Here is a 20,273-nt window from a genome sequence, read left to right as displayed (position 1 = left end):
TGCAAGATTTGTCCCTCGAGTAGTCGAAAACATTCAGCTTATCACAATTTTCTGGATTTTTTACTCATTGCTTTCACTGAATGGGTAACTAAAGCAATTTTGAAGACTTAACAGAAAACAAGTGATATTGATTTTATCTTTTAATAAAAACGGACGTCATCTGACCCTTATTTTCTACCGTATTCTGCATGTTTCAAAGAGCGATTGTTACTGCTGTAGAACATACAGCTTATAGATTTTCATTCTGTTAACACATACACCAATTGTAATCACACAGCTCAATATTAATTTTACATCTCTGTTCTACTGTAAAGAGAAACATGCAAATGGCACACCCTAACACATGCTATTCTCATTAGTTTTAGCACTTTAAATTCTCTTCCAAGTAGTCTTTGGTTTTAATAAACAGGGCACGCTAGTAAATGAAGCCAGAATCTGCCTTCAGAAAGGAAGATACAGTTTCTAGATTTAAAACTATTAGAAAAAGATATGTGCAGCCATTATCATGAAACATCTTTTCTTAGAATGGGAACTGATGCATTCTGTACCTATGAAAGCAAAATTTGTGCACAAACAACTAATCCAGTAGCCAGACTCCGCTAGGATAGCAATAAAAGAATGTACTTTTTCTTTTCACAATCCTCTGAAGTTGCCATGAAAGCCAGGATGACAGGAGTAGCTCAGACTGCACTATCCAGCCTAAAAAGCCTTTTTAGAGCGTCTTCTTGAGGCTCTAGCACCAAGCCAGACTTCACACAAATAAGTGAAATACTTCCCCATATTGATCTAGCTTTGGCCACACCTACTCTTTTGCACAAGATGCACAGAATCCCACTTTGCTTGGCTTTGTCCATCACACTCAAGTAGGAAGACCATGGATGCTGATTCCAAGTGTAATATGCAAGTCTGAATCCTATGCACAAGGCCAAACATGAATGGAACTGCCAGCTAACACACTGACACTCAGTCACCTCCTTTTACTTCTTTGATGAGGATTTTCCATAGAATCAGTGCTTCTTTGGGGCCATCAAGAAAAATTTACAAGGAAATCAGAGCTTGCAACCACGCTGTAAAATTTTGCTAATGTCCTATGTTATGTATTGAAGGGGGAGTATCTAATGCAGTGGTTCTCAACCTGCGGCCCAGTCACCACAGAACTGCGGCCTATGTGACATCCTCAAGGCTATACTAGTAGTATTGGACGCAGCCCACAATGGTAAATCGATTGAGAACCACTTTCCTAATGGGAACTACTGATACGCAATTGAATTACTAACCCTATTTATTTGATCCAGAATTTATCCAGAATAAAGTAGGGAAAGAAATTAAACCTGGCCTAAAACATCCCCTAAGATGGTTAAACAGATAACTTCTGGATACCAGTAAAATGTTATATCTTCCATCTTCTAAAGAATACACATTTGGGAGTGAAAACTAGCAAGCGCCTATGAAGGGGAAAAGGATGGGTGACATCACAAGGTGTTTTTTTCTGTCCTCATCTGATGGGTTTGTTTGTTCCAACTTATTTCTTTGGGCTGGTACATGAAGATGAACAACAAACATTCAAAGGCAGTAATAATTTAACGGTAAAAGTTTGAATCAGTATCTTTATATTCTTAAATCCCATTGCATTGTTTATTTTAAATAATTTATTGCATATAATCAATCCCAACATGAGGATCAATGTACTATTAAATTTTTTGAAGTTGAACATGGGTCAAATTACTTTGGCCTAACAGCCAAAGCGCTCAATCCTCTGTACGAACAAATGCAAGGTTATTTAGCTAGGAACAAAGGAGGCAGATTGTATCTACAGAATGGGAGACTGTATTGCAGCCAATAAATTTAGGAGTCATAGTGGACTAGCAACGGAATAAGATCTTCCAGTGTGATGCTGTCACAAAAAGGGGCCAGTGCAATCCCAGAATACATAAACAACAAATCCTAGTGAGTAGGATTACAGGGGTAAGTTTACCCCCTGTGTATGGCATAGGTGAGACCGATCCATTTTAAAAATGACGCTGAAAAACTGAAGAGTGCAGAAAAGATTCATGAGGGGAAAATGCCTTATACTAAAAGAGACCAATCTGTTCAGTTTGTCAAAAAGAAAACTGAAAGGTATCTTGATTATGGCGTATAAATACCTTCACAGGGAGAATATACCAGGTACAACACCAGGAACTATGTATGGCCTTTATCAATCTGACCAAAGCCTTTGACTGTCAACTGTGAGGCTCTGTTGAAAATCATGTCAAAGTTTGGCTGCCCAAGCAAATCCATCACCATTGTAAGACTCTTCCATGACCAGATGACTGCTTCCATCCTGTGCAGTGGCTCTACCTCTGAACCTTTTGTCATCCCAACCAGCATAAAACAAGGTTGTGTACTGATACCTACCCTTTTCTCTCCATTTTCTTAGCAGCTATGAAAATGTTAACCCAAGACAGTCTACCAAAAGACATTAGAATCCAATATCGGACTGATGGCAACCTCTTCAAAAACTTTCTTGTCTCCGTGCCAGAACTAAAGTAATACCGGCAACACTAACCAAACTCTAGCATGCAGATGATTGTGGTGTAGTTGCACACTCAAAGGAGGATCTACAAACAGCCCTTAATTGCTTCTCTGAAACTTACAAAAGCCTAGGGCTAACTCTGAACATTGGCAAAACAAAAGTTCTCCACCAGCCAGCTCCCAGTCAGTCATGAATCCCAGCAAGGAAGATCGACATTGACAGAGAACCGGAAAATGTGGAATACTTGGCCTATCTTGGCAGCCATCTCTCACAGAGGGCAGACACAGACGTTGAGATTGAGTATAGAATCCCCTGTGCCAGCCTTGACTTTGGCAGACCCTCACCAGGTGCTCAACAATCAAAACACCAGAACACACACGACTTTGTTTATAAAGCAGAGGTAATCCCAACTCTCCTCTATGCTTGTGAGACTTGGGTGACCTATAGAAAACACCTGAAAAACATGGAATGCAAGCATCTACACTTTCTTCGAACGATCCTCAACAAAGTGAGAGGATCACCGCATTAATCTCAGTGTCCTCACAGAGGCCAACATCTTCTGCGTTAAGGCCCTGATTATCCATCACTTGCTGAGGTGGAGCTGGCACTGTGTGTGCAAGCCTGATGTACGCTTACCAAAACAATTGCTGTACACCCAACTCACCAAAGGAGAAAGGAAATGGGGAAGCCAAAAGAAATGCTTTAAAATACATCCTCAAGATAAACATCAAGAGATGTAGCATCAACACCACACACTGGGAGACAGTAGCCCAGGATAGTGATAACTGGCAAAGACTTGTCAGAGAAGGAACATCCACTTTTGAGGAAAATATCCTTGCCGTGGTCACAAAAAAAACACCGGAAAAGAAAGGATAGACTGTCATGCAGCAATCGTGGCCCAACCCTGACTTCTATCATCATCTGCAATGTCTGCCAACAAGCCTGGGGCTCAATGATGGACTCCTCAGTCACCAAAGAACTCAAAAAAAGTAAAACCTGTGAAACAGATCATCCTCGACCTCAAGGGATCGCAGACAACGATGATGAATACCAGGTACTATAAGTAAGGCTACATTTTAGTCATGGGTATTTTTTTTTTAATAAAGTCATAGACAGGTCACGGGCTGTAAACAAAAATTCACCCAAAAATACGCACCTTGACTAAAACTTGGGCAGGGAGGAGTGGTCCAGGGGCATTGCGGGTGGTGCGGGAGGTGGCCCAGGACCCCTGCTGGTGCTGAGGAGGCAGAGGTGTCAGGCTGCAGCGCACAGTCTGGGACCCCTGCTGGTGCTAGGGGGGTTGGCAGGTCTTCCTACCTAATTAGTTGTCCCTGCATCTCCTCGGCGGCGGAGGCAGGGGCTCTGCTCCTTCCGCCACAAGCAACGGCTGCTGAAGCTCCCATTGGGCATGACTTCCGTGACAGACTCACAGCCTTAACTATAAGCCTCAGAGGCGGGGTCTTTGACAGGAGGAGGAGCAGGGGGCGGGGCCTCATGGCGAAGTCAGAGCCTGGCGCCACTTCAGAGCCTCAGGCAGGTACAAAGCAGTGCCACAGGGAATCCAGGACAAATGCTGTCCCAGAGTCATTCAGTCTGGGACCAGGACTTGAAATGTACATTTTGGTACTGTCCCACTAAATTAGTGACAGGTGGCCCGGCCCGGTCACCTTACCCGCAATGGAAACTTACTTTCCAGATCATGGAAAAACACTGATCTGCCCAGTACCTTTATCTAATGCAGTAGTTCTCAAACAGGGGTCCGGGGGCCCAGGAACAGGTTTCAGGGGGTCCGCCAAGCAGAACCAGTTTTAGACTCTCTGGGGCCCAGGGCAGAAAGCCTAAGCCCTGCTGTGCAGGGCTGAAGCCCAGGGCCCTGAGCCCACCACCTGGGGCTGAAGCAGAAGCCTGATCAACTTAGCTTCGTGGGGTGCCCTGGGCAATTGCCCTGCTTGCTACCCCTTAATGCCAGCCCTAGCTTTTATATGTAGAAAACAGTTGTTGTGAAACAGGTGGGATGTGGAGTTTTTATAGCATGGGGGGGGGCCTCTGAAAGAAAAAGGTTGAGAACCCCGATCTAGTAAATAAGCAATATCATTCACCACTTTCTAATGTACTAAAAATGTACAATTAAGAATAATCTGAATATTAACTATATAAATTGTTTCAATAAATGTACCTTCCTAAGTAGCATAAAGATGTACCAAATCTAGGGTAAAGGCTCTATTTAGTTGTAAATCAACATGTTGAATGGTTATGTCAACCAATGAGAATGCACCTCTCTTTAGAAAATAACTGGAGTTCAAATGGAAAAGTTAATTAAAATCATTTATTTAAAACCAAGGCTTTCCACTTGATATACATGCTGATTTAAATCACCCTCATTTAAATCAATCCACCCTGAGATCAGGCCTAAATTCTATAATGCTTTCACTCAGAAGCAGAAGTTTGACATACTTTTACAAGCCAGTCAAGCACTTTAGTGTATGTGTTTTCAAAATATCTCTATTTATTTATTTGCTAGAGCACATTTTGATTTACTTGCTATGTATTGTGACAAATGTGGAATGTTATATAAAAAAACTGGGGGAAAATGACTAAATTAAATGCATTTTTAAAACAGTGGCAAGTAGAGAACACTGAATTACTCCAGAGCTTGATTTAAAATAATTGACATGCTGTAGAGCTTAACATTTCATTTTTTTTTAAAATGAAGGTAACATTTTAAACATGAACAAAAAGCAGTCAGCAATGTAGTCAGTAACCAACCCTTCACTCAAAAGATCTCTCAATCTACACGGACCCTTCTATTCAGAGTTCATAATTTTCAGTAATTCTAAAGACATGAAGAAAGTCACTGTTTTGATCTTTCCACAATGGCACAAGCAACCACACCCTACATGTGTGGAAAGAGGAGGATTTTTGAAATCCTACCTAGATATTCTCATCACTTTTTTAAAATCAGCTTATAGTTTTCTCTCTTCAAAAGCTGACACTCTCATATAATGTTATTTTACACATGTATGCAATGGCATTTGAAAACAAAGTTATACTTTTATCTTCAATAGAAGACAAAACAAACAATAGGCTAGCCAACCACTGAAAGGTTCATCTTACAATGATATATGGTTGACAGCCGTGACCAGCTTCCCAGCAGTAGAGAAATTTTCAGTTAGTGTGCAAAGTTGAGGATAGGAAAGAAAGAGTCAGAAAGTGGTTTCAGGTGAGTTACTAGCATGACAGAACAACTTGGCTAAGGCAACAGGCACATGCCTGTTACACTGACTGCACTAGAGACTACTTTAAATCAAAAGCTTCCAGGTTATCAATTTACAATCCACAAAGAAAGAGCACTAAGAATTGCCAGCAGTACTTAATCTCTTCCCTTAACGTTCCCAAACTGACATTTTTGGAGATTTCATAATAGGTGTTAAATAGCATCTTCAAAAGCACAAGGAAGAGTGTGGCAAAGGGTCAGAAGGAAGAAAGCTGTGTGTAAAAGGGGGGCTAAAAAAGGACAAGACCAGGAGAAGGGCAAAAGTTAAACAGTGTGTTTCAGTCTTTAAAATAAATGTGTATCCTCCCAACTTCCAATGGAAGACAAGCAGTTTAGAAACTTTTCAGTTAACAAGATTAATCTGAAATTAAAATCCATTGTTACTTAAAACAGAAGCAGGCACATTTTTGGATGCCAGAGCCATCCACCTCCTTTGAAGGAAATTAAATAAAACGGGTGAGACAAAGTGCAAACATTCCGTTGATGTTAAAGCAATTAGGTGATGTACTTGATGTTAAATGGCTATGGTTTGGGGAACACACAAGTAAACAAAGAGAAGATATTTTCAAAATCTCTAGCATTTTTCAGGCCGCACTTATGTGTAGCCATGCAGTGGAACTAATCCTGTATTTCTCGCATACACAAGGCTCTGTACGAAGAAAACAAGAGTTTGGGGTATAGAAGTAATGCAGAATGTAGTCAACATCATGAAACGCCACAAACTACATAACAATTTGGCACAGAATCATCATACTTGCCATAGAAAATACCATCAGATGATGCAGAATTAGAGAGGCTGTTATACAGGCCATTATTACAATCAAACATATATCCTTTAGGCAACATTTCCACAAAAGAAACCAGGCCACAAGCATAGAAATAAATCACATTAATTGATTTGATCTGATTTGATTTTTAAAAACTGCAAGAGTGCCCTATAAATATTCTTCAAATAACAGAAATAAGGCTATATTTAGGTAGTTCACCATGTAACTATTATGAGCCACATTTTTATTTTTAAATCACCCTGAAAAGAAAACTCCTATTGTCAGATACTGTCAGCCACATTAAATAGAGGATATCACTACATCTCAGCACCTATTTTCATTGGTCAGTTTCTTTTATAATTCTATATGAGTTATTTGAACATGCTTGGTTTACATTTAGTTTAATTTTTTAAAACTTTCAGAAGCAAAGACATATCATGATCCCTAAAAGTAAGTTGTCTTAATAGGAAATTAATATTCCAAAACAACAACTTTGCAATGGGATATAAAATATGTATAACACATGCATCATTAAGTGTTATTATTCACTTAAAATTACTATTAAACCAAGAACAACCTGTGTTGATCATGGTGATTTCAAGAAAAATGCTAGCACTAACAATTTAGAAAATAGAAATAGTGCTCTCAGTCCTGTAAGGGGTTCTTCATAGACAGACTTGTGTCCAATTTACTTTTTACTGATTGTGCTTTTAACTTTTTGCATTTCACTCAGTTTGGACAATGAAAAATAGAGGAGGTGTATCAACTCATTTATATGCAGTTCCACTGTTTCTTCCAGTTAACCCAATGTTGCAATGTTTGGGTAGCAACAACAGTAAGGTTACATTTAAATCCAAAACAAATTTTCCATTCAAGTTCAAAAATACATTTGTTATTAGGTTTTTAAAAAATATTCACACAAACATTAATATTTGGAACGAAAGTACAACAGCATTCCTTTAAATTTAAAACCTAAATAGATAAGAATTTAAAAATAAGAGGTAACAAAAAATTCCTAAAATTTGTATTCAAAGTCATTTTTCTTAACAGAAGGAGCCAAATAGATGGTAGGAATATAGTTTACTTGGGAGCATTTGTGCAAGGTAAGCGAGGAAATCAGAAGCAACTGGCAACATAAGTTATGCTCTAGGACAACATCCTATTTCAAATTCTATTCTGCAGACAGGTCTTACGTTTACATTCCATTTTTGAGCAAAAGTGAGCAGGGAAGCAACAGTCACTTGTGGGGCCTCAATTAACTCAGAGGAAATAGGGCATGGTTGAAAATACTGATCTGTTAGAGTTTAAGTGTAAAAACTCAGTTCTCAAAATTGTAAAACCCTATGAAAACTTTAAGGCATCTATCTTCTTGAGGGGACATAACAGGTCAGTTTAAAGTGCTTTTGGTAAGACTGAAGCTGTGTCCACACTATGCAGCTTTTAGCAACACGACTGTGCCACTACAGCAGTGCCGCTAAAAGACATGCGGTGTAGCTCTTTGCCAGCAGGAGAGCGCTCCTGCCAACAAAGAGCTTTTCACATCAGCGCTTGTTGTCGGCAAAACTTTTGTCTTCCTGTGCGTCTTTGTTTTTTTTTTTTAAACACCTCTGAAGGACGGAAGTTTTGCCTTTCACTTGCCAGTGTAGACAAAGCCTAACTTGCACTTGCAAAAAACTGACAGCTTTGGCAGAGACTGTTTGGCATAAACTTTGAAAATTAACAATTACATTCCTCATGGTGGCCAAGATCAAATGTTGTATAAGTTTAATACACTCCTATACTCCCATGAAGGAACTGCACTTGCAGAGAATTTAGGAAAGGTGATAGACTCTATAGTCTAAAAGAACTTTTCTATCTTCATAATTACACTAACTCACTTAATGTATAAATTAAGGCAGTTATCTAAAAGCTAAACTGTCAAGAGGAAGCTGAAATCTTTACTCACAACAATGAAATGCTTAAAGGCCAATTAAGCCATATTACACAACTTTTTAAAAGGAGAGAGAACACTCATGAAATCACCTTTTATAAAGGAACATCGCAACGTGTAGCTACCATACCTTCTATTCTCAAATACAGTTTATCATCTTAAACAAAAAAGGCTTTCCAGCAAAGGAAGGTCCAAGAGATGGTATGAAGTCACATTTTATCCTCACAGTAGAACAGTTTACGAAATGTAAAACATAGTGCTAGCTAATTTCGTGGGTAAAACTATGATCTGTGTTTTGCAGAAGGTCACACTTAGTTCCTCTGGCTGTAAAAATATGCTATTCAGTGAATTCATTAATTGAATTTTGTCAGGTTTTGGAAAGTAAATGTTTCTGGTATTTGTCCAAGTCTCTTTTAATTGAGTATTTTATTATTTAAAAACAAAAATTTAGGTCTTCAATTAACAACTGGATATCATTTTAAAGGATTAGTATTCAGGCAAAGTGATACTAGTACATAGCTATATTGCCATGTAATCTTGGGGGAAATAATTTTTCATTTACAGTCATGTGCACAATAGGGAGTATAGCAATGCATACCAACACAGTTCATGAAAAGCTCAGAATCCAAAAGATTTGGGCTCAAAGAGTGCAAAACATAGGGAAAACAAAGATTAATCAATTAAAGTACTGTGTTTTAGAAAAATGAAGTAAAATAAATCAAATAGTATATTTCCACATAAAAGTTGCACTTTTAATTGCAGGCAACTAAATCTCTCCAAAATAAATCTAAATTAAAAAAGAATATTTCAAAAATTATCACTGAGTATTTATCTGATACAAGTCAATGCACATTAAGTCTAACAATGTTTACTTCACAGGTTAAGAACTAGTGAGCTATTTCCTCCCCCCAGTAATTTTGAAAGATAAGCTTCATTTTAGGAAGTGGGTATCAACCATGTTGTGCAGGATTTCACTTTGACTCCAAAAATAGAAGGAAAAATGGAAAGCAAAACACTGCTCTTAAATTACTACAGAAAGATAATCCATGAAACCACAAGCTTTATCTACTCATTCAAAGATGTGACACGCAGCAGCAATTCATCAGCATAATACTAAGCAAAATAGATTAGTTTACATATCTACATGCAGATAAAACAGATGTCAAATATGTCAGGAATCTATTCAGAATTATGAAGAAGTTGGAGAGGGGAAAGTGTCTGATTTTAGTGGATGCTTTTGAATATCACTTAATCCAAGTTTGTGTTTATGTATCAGAACAAAAAAAAAAAAAAAACTATTGACACCAAAAGAAAACTTAAGCACCCAAAAAAACGATAGTGTGTAATTACTTCATTCTACTTGAACTAAAGTTTCTAGAGGAGTTTCTTACCTGTGCAATAAACTATGTTCACCCATGTTTTTTATTTTTATATATGTTCGCGCATACATATATATATATACATACACACACACACACACACACACACACAGAACCTATATCTGTGTGTGCGCATACAGACACACACAAAGAAGGTTGTATTTTTGTATACATTATATTAAAATACTCAACCTACAGCAACAGATTTTTAAAGCAACTGTTCATATACTATCATTTATGTGCTGTAAATGTTTACTTTGAAAGGCGCTACATTAAAAGAAATTATGCATATTCAATATATTTTCAAAAAATGTTTTTCTGAATACATGTGCACATAGATAAAATTCCAGCCAAAGCAACTGGCTTAATTAATTAATGTTTATAAAGTGCTTTGAGAAGTCTTTAAGAGAAAGTGCTCAGTACTATTGCTGAATGAAAAGAACTCCATTTAAATAACTTTCAAGGTTTGATTTACCTTCACTCAAAAGAAGTTAGGAATTAATCTTTGTCCTATTACAACTCAACTAGTACTGTATAAATGCCATATCTCTAGATCATTAGTTCAAATCCAAGTCAGCTTAATAGTGATGAAAAGTTGTTAGTGACTATGTGAAGCCAGTAGCTTCAGATTAACTCCTAGTATACCTCACAAGCCATCGATATATCATTATTTGAGGGTGTGTCCCATTCCGTATTACGGGCTGAAAAAAGTCTAAGGCTGATTACAAGTGAATTTATTGGCTCATAATATGTTTATCATCAAATTAACAGGAAGTTCCATCAAGATATATTTACATTTTTAATATTCAAGTTTTAAATGGAAAAAAAAAAAAAACCTACCAGAATAGCAAGAGTCAAAATTACTGAGAGGTGAATTAGCGAAGTTGAACCAGGCCTACAGTATTGGAAGGGGGTTCATTTGCCTTCCAAATGAAACTGGAATAAAGGAGCACCCTCTCGAGCACTGGAAATACAGAATATGTCTGCTTGTGTAAGAAGTCCCACTAATAGTTCTCCAGCACAGGCTTCTCTCACTCCTTTGCGCTGATCAGTTACTGTATGCTCAATAGTCAAGCTGTTTGTTAGCACCATCTCTCTCCTTAACTCATTAATTCCTCGAGTCATTAAGTGGTAAAGGCCTGTGCTTTTGGCAGTAAGAGTTCCCAATTCAATACCCACCAACAATCGATGGAGGGGTCCCTAAAGTTGTAAGCGGATTTGAAGGTTTGTAGACCTCAGGCTCTCAGGACAAGCTTCTTCTGACAGTATGATGTCTAATACTGGCTAAGTGAATCTTATTTACTTCTACTGATTACTCCCTCTATGTAGAGGCAAAAAGAAAAGGAGTACTTGTGGCACCTTAGAGACTAACCAATTTATTTGAGCATAAGCTTTCGTGAGTTACAGCTCACTTCATCAGATGCAATGAAGTGAGCTGTAGCTCACAAAAGCTTATGCTCAAATAAATTGGTTAGTCTCTAAGATGCCACAAGTACTTCTTTTCTTTTTGCGAATACAGACCAACACGGCTGTTACTCTGAAATCTATGTAGAGGGTAAGAGATATTACTGCTGCTATCAGCTAATGGAGTTACTCCTTTAGTTAACATGGTATAGGCCTGTGCTTTTGTCCTGGAGGTCCCAAGTTCACTCCCAGCTGACCAACGAGGGCACAGATTGTTGCATGGCGGCAGCCCTGGCTTTAATCTTTCACACACTTAATGAATGCGTACAATTGTGTCTTTCACTATACTGTAGTTCTGTATTTGCTATAGAGACATCATATTCTGAAGCCTGTAATACACACCCACATACAAAGGACAAGGAATCGCATGATCAGAAAAAATATTCAGTTATTTTATAGTGCCTGTACAGCATTCCTGCAGTGATTAGTTATTCAGTATTACTGGCACTAATTACTTCCATTAACAGGCTCAGAGAGGCAGGGGACAAATAAACAGAGAGCTTGAGCTACTCGCTCACCTTTAAGCATAAAATGCGAGGCTCACTGACAGGGCAACCAATGAGGCTACCTCCACTTATCAACTTTTACCTAGGAAAGAAAAAAATTACTCTGTTTTTAAATTACAGGTCTTTTAAAAATATGTATTTCATTTCTTAAAGCAGGAAAATTTAGCAGTAATCCTAATCTCAAAACAAACATTTATATGGCTAAAATAATCAGCTGGTGTAAAAATAATCATTCAGACCAACCACAGGATTTAAGTATGTCTACAGGGTTGCTAATCTCTTTAACAAACTACTTCAAAATTTCATTGTCTGGGGTGTTCCTAACATTTTATGATAGATCTACAAGAGAAACTTTTGACTCGTTCATCTTTTTTGACCTCTCACTTTATAAATTTTCCACCAATGGTCATATAAAGGAAGGCTGGAAAACTGGGAACAACCATTCAAGACAACACCAAGACCGGTTATCCTTTTTCCCCTCAAATGCTTCTTTTCTGTTCTTGTTCCGATATGCAGCCAAACTATTTCTTCTATTCAGAAAAGTTTGCTTATAATTCCAAGAGCCTCTAACATGAGCTTCCTCCAGCAGTGCCATTTATAGACCCAAGCACAAGGTACTTCTAGCTGTCTGGATTTTAAACTTATTAAAAGAACAATAGTTTTCCCCATTCACCCTGCTTCAGGCCACCTCAGAAACAGCACTGCCACATAGCCATAACCTGAACTCTAGGATTTTTAATGATGTGTAATTTGACAACAGCAGTCTTCTGGAACAGGATCTAGTCATGATTCAGGTAGGAAACTAAGTGAAATGCCGCTGAAACAGTTCTGAAATGCAATTTCCCACCTCATATATATATATTCCATAAAGCGACTGCACCTCTTCTTGGAAGAGGATTCAAAGCTAGTAGTTCACAACCTGAACACTGAGGCATAACAGGAAAACTAATTTACGAGAGATCAAAGTCAGATTACTTTTACAATTTCCTATAGACAAAAGGCAGTGGTCACTGTTATTCTATACACTACCTCAGGCAGGTGATTATTTAGAGCACATGCATCCACGCCTCTATCTGGTTGATAATTCCTTCAGACATGTGGAGAGTTAGCAGCTGTCTCATTTCACTTGACACTCCTTTCTGACAAGTTTCAGTTTAAAGCAGTGACTGTTACAACACACACAAACTCCCCAGAGCAGTGACCTTCTCCTCCCAGTCTCCTCTGATGCTCCAAATAGTGGTAAATCAAAACAAACTACAACCACTGAAGTTTATACAGATTCATGATCTCCCCCTCCTCTGGAAACAGGAAGGAGCAGAAAGAAAAGCAGAATTATTGTTTAGGAAAGAAATGTATGGAATAATTGGTTTTTAAATATTAACTAGCTAGGAAATTAGTGACTCGAAGGTAATAAGCAGTCATTTAAAAAAAGCAAAGAGGCCTACAAAACTCCTAAAGAGGAGCCAGGAAACATTACAAAATACCACCCAGTATTATTCTATAGCTCTTATCAATCTACAATTACAATAAAAGTTTTGCTCAAGTAATGCTTTCAGGATTTAACCATTGATAAAAACTGGTAAGTAACACAAAGAGGTCAAGGGAGTAGGCAGAGCAGATGGTTTATTCATAAGAAACCTTACAAAATGCATGCAGAAAAGGTTAAGATGTCTGTAAAAAGAATTCCAGGACACTTTCTAATCTAAATAGTATATTTAAGTTCAGTTTCACATGCTAATAACCTTTTACTTAAGTTGGAAAGAAAGTATTTGAATAAAGATAAATTTGCACAAGAATATGCTTTAATGTAATAAATTTCCCAACAAATCTCCCTGGTTTCAGTCCTAGATTCTGCAGTTATATAGGAATATTTCAGTTCTGCAGGTTCCCTAGTTCCTCACTTATTTTAGTCAAGATGCAGATAATTTAGTAAATAAAAAAAAAAAAGAGGACAGAGGATTAATGTGTGTACTAGAGTCATTAGGGAAATCAAAACAGGATTTGCTTTTCGAAATTCATGTTCTTTAGAAAATAAATTGGCAGTGATGGGGAGGGAGGGATGAGTCTATTCCAATTAGCAAGCAGAACCCTAGCACAAATGCAAAGGAAACTCCAGGAAAGTTCATTTTACATTACTTTACAATGGGATAGCAGTTCTAAATGCAAAGCAGTAGCTTATAATACTCCCAAAATGAGTTGGAAAATTTCAGAGGCAAGACAAAAATTTCATCAAAAATACCCAGAAACAAAATGTTTTCAACATGTTCAGAAACGTTTATTCCATTTCCTAATTGTCTCTGATCACTCGGTACAGTGTTTCATATTGTTAGTAATACAGAGAGAAGAGTTTAGTAGGGAATCTGATTTCCTTCCTCCAACTGAAGATGGACAAGTAATCTTGCCTGTGCATAGAGGAAAGACAAAAGGTATTCCTGATTTGTTCTCCATCCACAAAAAAGTATGGCTATCAGTTAAAGAGAAAGAAACAATTACAGCTATTACTAATTACACTTAGGCCTGATCTTCCTGCTAAAAGATCCCAATTCCAATGTTCTTCCCAACATTGAAGGGAGTGCAACTGATGCCTGTTAAATGGTTCCTTTTTACATTCACTTCCTGATGCGAGTCAAAAACTGAACCAAATAAGCTCTCCCTAGCTCAATGAGACTAAAATGCAGTTGGTTAACTTCTTCTAGGTTTTGATGTCCTTGCTGAATACAAAATTAGAAAATCATATGTTTGTGGGGGCAGGTAGGCTAGCCTGCTTTGGACAGTTCTCTAAATTAAGTAATTTAGACTGAGGTGTCTTTTGTGACTAAATTTTTTAAAAGGCAATGTGACTTGGTGGTTAGAGCAAGGGACCTGGAGTCAGGAAATGTTGGATCTACCCCACTACTCTGCCGCTGTCTCACTGTGATCTTAGGCAAGTCACAACTACTGCCTTGTTATCCTCACCTGTAAAATGGGGAAAATATTTACTCACCTGTGTAAACCACAAAAATCCTACCCTTGTGAAGATTAAGCCTAAAGTTTACAAAATTAAAAAAACTCTGACATATTCGTTAGATATAATTCCAAAATAAAACCAACCACCCTTATGAAACAGACAAGTTTGTACAGCTCCACTGTTCATCACCTGAGAACTGTTTCCCAAAAGCTAATCTTCTAGAAATGAGTACCAGCATGTTTAATTATAAATGTGTACGAAAGTTCTGTCTGATCATTTTGTTTTACACAATCTGTTCTGTGCATTTTAAACTTCAGCTCTAGGAGGTCCTGAAACCTATTTTGCCATCACTGATTTCTTGGCCTTAATTCCATTAAGAAAAAGCAATTATGGAAGCCAAGCCTGCCTGCTTCCTTTAGTAGAAGCCACTTGCTCTTATTATGAATCACAGTATAAACTTTTACTTTCATTTAACTATAAAGCATTTTTTCCAATATTACATTTGCCAGCTTAAATGACAGCACAACAATATAAATTTTTAAAACACTATTTCCTACATTATCTCAACTGCCTCTCCCCTCCTCTTCTCTCACAAGTATGGACAACTCTGATTAAAAGAAAATGATTACACACACTTCAGGCCCAGTTGAGCTGTGCTTACTCACAATGAGTAAAAAGTAGTCCTACTGAACTCAAAGGGAATACATACACCACAACGAACTATCCAGCAAACACGACAAAATTAGGCCCCACCCAGTGCCCCAGGCGTTCCACATAAAAGTTAACTTTGGTAAGACATTTAGCTTTTCATCTTTAATATGCAACTACAAACAAGAGTAATGGTAAAATGATCAACCAGTAATCCAACGAGTGAAATTCTAATTCGGAAATAGATCTTTCTTTATAGCAATAGTGTAACAGAAATATGAAACCAAGCTACACAAAGAAAACCCAATCCCATTTGGTGCCTTTATCTCTGCTATGAAATTAATCCAAATACAAGCAGCACTGTTGCAATGATTCAGATTAAATTAATATCGACAATATCTTTGGAAATGCATAAAAATATAAAGAATTCCTCCAGTACCAACAGTATTGACTATTCAGATGAGGGGAAAAAAACATATGATCCAATAATTTAATATTAAATTAACGGATTTTAAGTGGTTCTGCTAAACATCAGGAGGATCCAACAAGCTTCAGGAAAAAGCTATACATAAATTCCAGATTTGGAAGACAATGAATTACAATTTTATTTAGACCAAAACAAAAATGATCAATATTAACTGATCACAGTCCATTGCACATTACACACTTCAGGGATATTTCCAATGCACTAAATCAGATACAGTTTTGCAAAGAAAACTACTAAATTAAATATTAACAATAAACTAAGACCCCAAAGCTGCACTGAGCTACAGGTGGGCAGATCCATGTTTGTTGAAGAAACATGTTTGTTGGCCTATTTATGCCAGTGGGATTCCATGCTGCTGCAAGGGTCTGCACATGTGGTTATCAAGACAGAATTGGGTCCTAATTCAAGCAAGGTCAAAAAGGGATAGATATTTCTATACATAACAGACGATAAAGCAAGAAAAAAAACCCATACAGACAAACCACATGTGGTCTTATATTACAGTAGCATTGTAACTTCTTCCCAAATATCTGCAACAATTTTCACAAAGAGGGTAACATTCCCACCTTAAGTTGATTACCAGTAATTTAGAAACAGTTTTTTCAGTTTTTTTTTTTTTACTGTAGACTTTTTATTTATTTGAACATTTATTTCTAAAACCTTGATTCTACTCTGGTATATTTGTACATTTGTTTCCTTTTTTTCAGAACTATATTCAGTTTATTTCTTCCTTTAGTTTTGTACAAAATCATGAAATACGTATGGAGAATAAATTTACAGTACCAAAGTTCCTTCAAGCCTACACATTTTAGAACATTGGCTCCAATCAAGATCAGGGTTTCACTGTGCTAGGCACTATACGCACACATAGTAAGAAACAGTAAATAAGTAAATAAGAGACCAAGACAACATTTATTATTCCCATTTTACAGATGGGAACCAAGGCACAGAGAGATTACATGACTCTGCCAAGGTTGCACAGAAAGTCTGGCAAAGAACCAGGAAATGAACCCATATCTTCCCAGTTCCAAAACACTGCGTAAACCACAAGATGGGCCTTCCTTACGCTGTTATCAAAAGGATTAATGGCATAAAGCTAAACTTGAACACAAAATTTATTACATCCCAATTCTGCAGTTGGATTAGTGTAAGTGGACCCTCATACGAAGTATCAGAATTTTTAAGATATAAAGCATCATGAAAGTGTAAAATGTCTACCAAAAAAGCACCAACTCAAATAATTCAGATGGACATATGCAGTGAGTTCTATTTCTTCACAAAGCCATGCCTATGAGATGTGCAAGCAGTCTTATGGGAAAATGGCCACAACTGATTATTTGCTTAACGTTCTGCTCTTAAGCAAAAAATATATTCAGAGCACCAAGTACAGAGATCATTTAACAGGTAACTGAACAGATCAGTACACAATGCTCTCCTCCTCATGCCCCCACCCTAAATGGGGTGGGGGGGGCAGATCTTTTCCTGCTCTGCTCTATTTTTACAATCTGGTGCATTGGTATTTTGGATGATTTCCAAAAGTATTCTTTACAGGGACTTCACAAGTAAGTGCCAGATTTCCAAATTATTTTAGTGCACTCTCTTACACTGCTTCACAGAACACCACAGAATTAATAAGGGATCCAGCAGTCACAACTTTTCAAATGCAAATATGTTGCAATCTGGTAAATACAGCCCTGAAAAATCCCTCCCCCAACATCTAAAATCCAGGACACAACTTTTGTTCCCACAAATCAAAACTGAAGGTTACAGCAACTCATGAACAGAATCTCCTTAATGAAACTGCCAAAAATATTATGGACTTTTCAGTTTCTTGCATCCCACCACTAATCAATCTCATCTAACAGTTGATGAAAGCATAAATCTTTAAACATATATGAAACTACTAATGATCTTTTGCCTCTAAAAGAGTAATGCTATTACCCCTAAATCCTCTAACAGGGTGTGGATAGAGAAACTTGGGGTCTGATTCTGATCTCCCACTGATACAACTTCATTGATGTTATTGGCATCTTACACAGCTGCAAGTGAAAGGAGAATCAGGCTACTGGACTTTTTTTTAAAGAGCTTCCAAAAGTAGCGGAGGCAACATTAAGACGCTGCTTGTCTCTTAAAAAAAGCACACAAACAACTCATTGTTTGAGCCCATGCTTAATCCAAAGTAGACAGGGTGGGGCAGGGATTTCAGGATAGGGATATTTTATTTGTACCTGTTATCTCCCTGTTTGATGTTTGAAGGGGGAGGGTGCAGCACAGTCTGATTCCCTTGCATCTCCACAATACATTTGCTGTTCAACTCCAACTCTAGAAGAGAACATGCCAGACGGCTTTACCTATCAGAATAGCCCCTCGTGCACAGAAGGGACCCACGTGCACCCCTCTCCATCCCGCCAAACTGGGCTTCCCCCAACGTCTCCCCAGAGCTACTTGCCGAACAACCCTTACCCCCACACTACTACTGGGGTATGTGTGTGGGGGGAGGAGAGTTTGGTATTTCTCCCCAGAGCCTGAAGCTCCCCTAGCTAATCCCCAGGGCTGTTTGGAGAACTGCCCTCCTTAGGAGGAGGTTCTCCAGGCAGCCCTGCGGAGAAGATGGGGGAGTCGCAGGCTCACCCTGGACCTCCACCAGCTGAGGGAAGGTGTGTGCACCCGGGGGGGGGCGGGGGGGGAAGAGATAGGAGAGTGCTCAAAGTGGTCTGAAAAAGCAGGGTCCGCCCCCGCGGGAGCAGCGGCTGTGACAAGGGACGCTTCAGCCGCACCCCTGAAGGGTGACCTTTTGCTCATTGATTGTTGTGGGGTCCGTGAGCGCTGACGACACCCCCCCGACCCCCACCCGCACCCGGCTTCGGGCGCTGGGGCGGGGGTGCGCCCGCTCAGCCACGGTGGGGAGAAGCAGCGGTGGGGGTGCCCAGCCGGGGGGGGCCGGCGGGCGCTCCCCGCGGGCAGCCGGCGGCTCGGTTTACCTCTGCGGTTCATGGGCCGGACCCTGACGGCCACCTTCACCTTGATCTCCGACATCTTCCCCGGCGGCGCCCAGCTCCCTCCGCGCTGCCGCCGCCGCCGCCGCTGCTGCCCGGGGGCCGCTCACAGGGACGGGTCGCTGCCAGCCCCGCGCTGCCCGCGGCGAGGCGCAGCCCCAAGGTCCATCGCCAGTGCGGGGCGGAGGGGGGGGAAGGGGAGCGGCGGCCGAGCAGCCCCGGGCGGCCTCTGCCTGTCTGACTCCGCGTCTGTCCGCCTCTAGCCTCGTTTGCATAACAGCTCCCGCCGCTCCGCTCCTCTGCGCCGCCGCTGCTGCTGCTGCGGCTGCCGCCTGCCCGTCCCGACCGCCATCTTCCGCCCACAACGGCCAGCGGCTGCCTCGCCGAACAGACCGCAGCCGCCTAGGAGACGGGCGGGTTAACGCGGGGGAGGGGGGAGGAGGGGAAGAGGTTGTTCCGGAAAGACACGGAAACAGCCGAGTGTCTTCGAGGCAGGGGGAGTGGAAAGGAGTGTCCCAGGGTAACCCCGCCGCCTAGGTATGCGTATATCCTTCGCGCCCCGAGTGCTTTGCGGTACCCCCCCCGCGCGGACCCCCTCAGCGCATGCGCAGAGGGAACAGCGCCCTCGCAAAGAGCTGCCTGCCTGTACTTTGCGCCCTGTGCGCGCGTAGGGCGAGGTGGGAGGGAGCCGAGCGCTGCGCGCGCAGCCGCCGGGGCGGGTGAAACAGGGCGTGGAAAGCGGCGTGGCGGGTGTGAGGCGGGGAGGGGGGGCGAGGTGCGGACCAAGGGGGATAAGCAGCTCGGCGGGGTGAATGGGGGAGGTGGGACCAGAGGGTGGCAGAGCAGAGCAGTGGCTGGAGGCGCCTGGAGAAGACAGCGGAGAGCAGACCTCTCCTAGGCAGAAAGTCCCCCGTGAAGCCCCAGGCCCCCCACTCATAGATCGTGCAGGGTTTGACTTTGGGGGTTCCTTAGTGTCTGAGGAGTGGAAGGATCATCTGCTTGAGGAAAGGTGAAAGCTCCCAGGTGCTCTTGCTCCCCGGGTGGCATGGGAGACGCACCAAGGAAGCAGAGGACCAGACTTGACGACCTCTCGAGGGCCCTTCCATCTCAGGGTTCTGTGATAACATCAGACTGCAAGATTCACCAGCCCTTGGAGCCCTCTAGGAAGATTGCGCTCTCTGAGGTGATGCTGCGCGGTGTCATGCACTGCTTGTAAACCACATAGTTCATATGCTGATTGTGCTGGTCCAGAAGAGAAATGGGAAAATAAGGATGATTATAGACTACTCTACCTTAAGTAGATGCGCTGTGATTGATGAGTGCACCATGACTCTATGCCTTGAACTGTTTGCTAGGGAGC

The 20,273-nt window shown here is 40.4% G+C and overlaps 1 protein-coding gene across 5 annotated transcripts in view; it reads right to left on the bottom strand.

Moving 5' to 3' along the window:
• KIF13A (kinesin family member 13A) overlaps nt 1-19,330 on the bottom strand; it is a 196,911-nt gene extending 177,581 nt beyond the window's left edge. For all 5 annotated transcript variants that reach the window (XM_077810585.1, XM_077810588.1, XM_077810587.1 and 2 more), the window contains exons 1-2: nt 18,899-19,330; nt 18,146-18,239 (exon numbers count right to left, since the gene is read on the bottom strand). In XM_077810585.1, the coding sequence (XP_077666711.1) occupies nt 18,146-18,239; nt 18,899-18,953 (149 nt within the window). In that variant the 5' untranslated portion in view covers nt 18,954-19,330. The remainder of the gene's footprint in view (nt 1-18,145; nt 18,240-18,898) is intronic.
• Nucleotides 19,331-20,273: the final 943 nt, after the last annotated feature.

This window comes from Eretmochelys imbricata, chromosome 2 (assembly GCF_965152235.1).
Source record: "Eretmochelys imbricata isolate rEreImb1 chromosome 2, rEreImb1.hap1, whole genome shotgun sequence".
Classification (NCBI taxonomy): Eukaryota; Metazoa; Chordata; order Testudines; family Cheloniidae; genus Eretmochelys; species Eretmochelys imbricata.
Note: the sequence above shows the minus strand (reverse complement) of the source record. Positions and strands in the feature narration are given on the sequence as shown.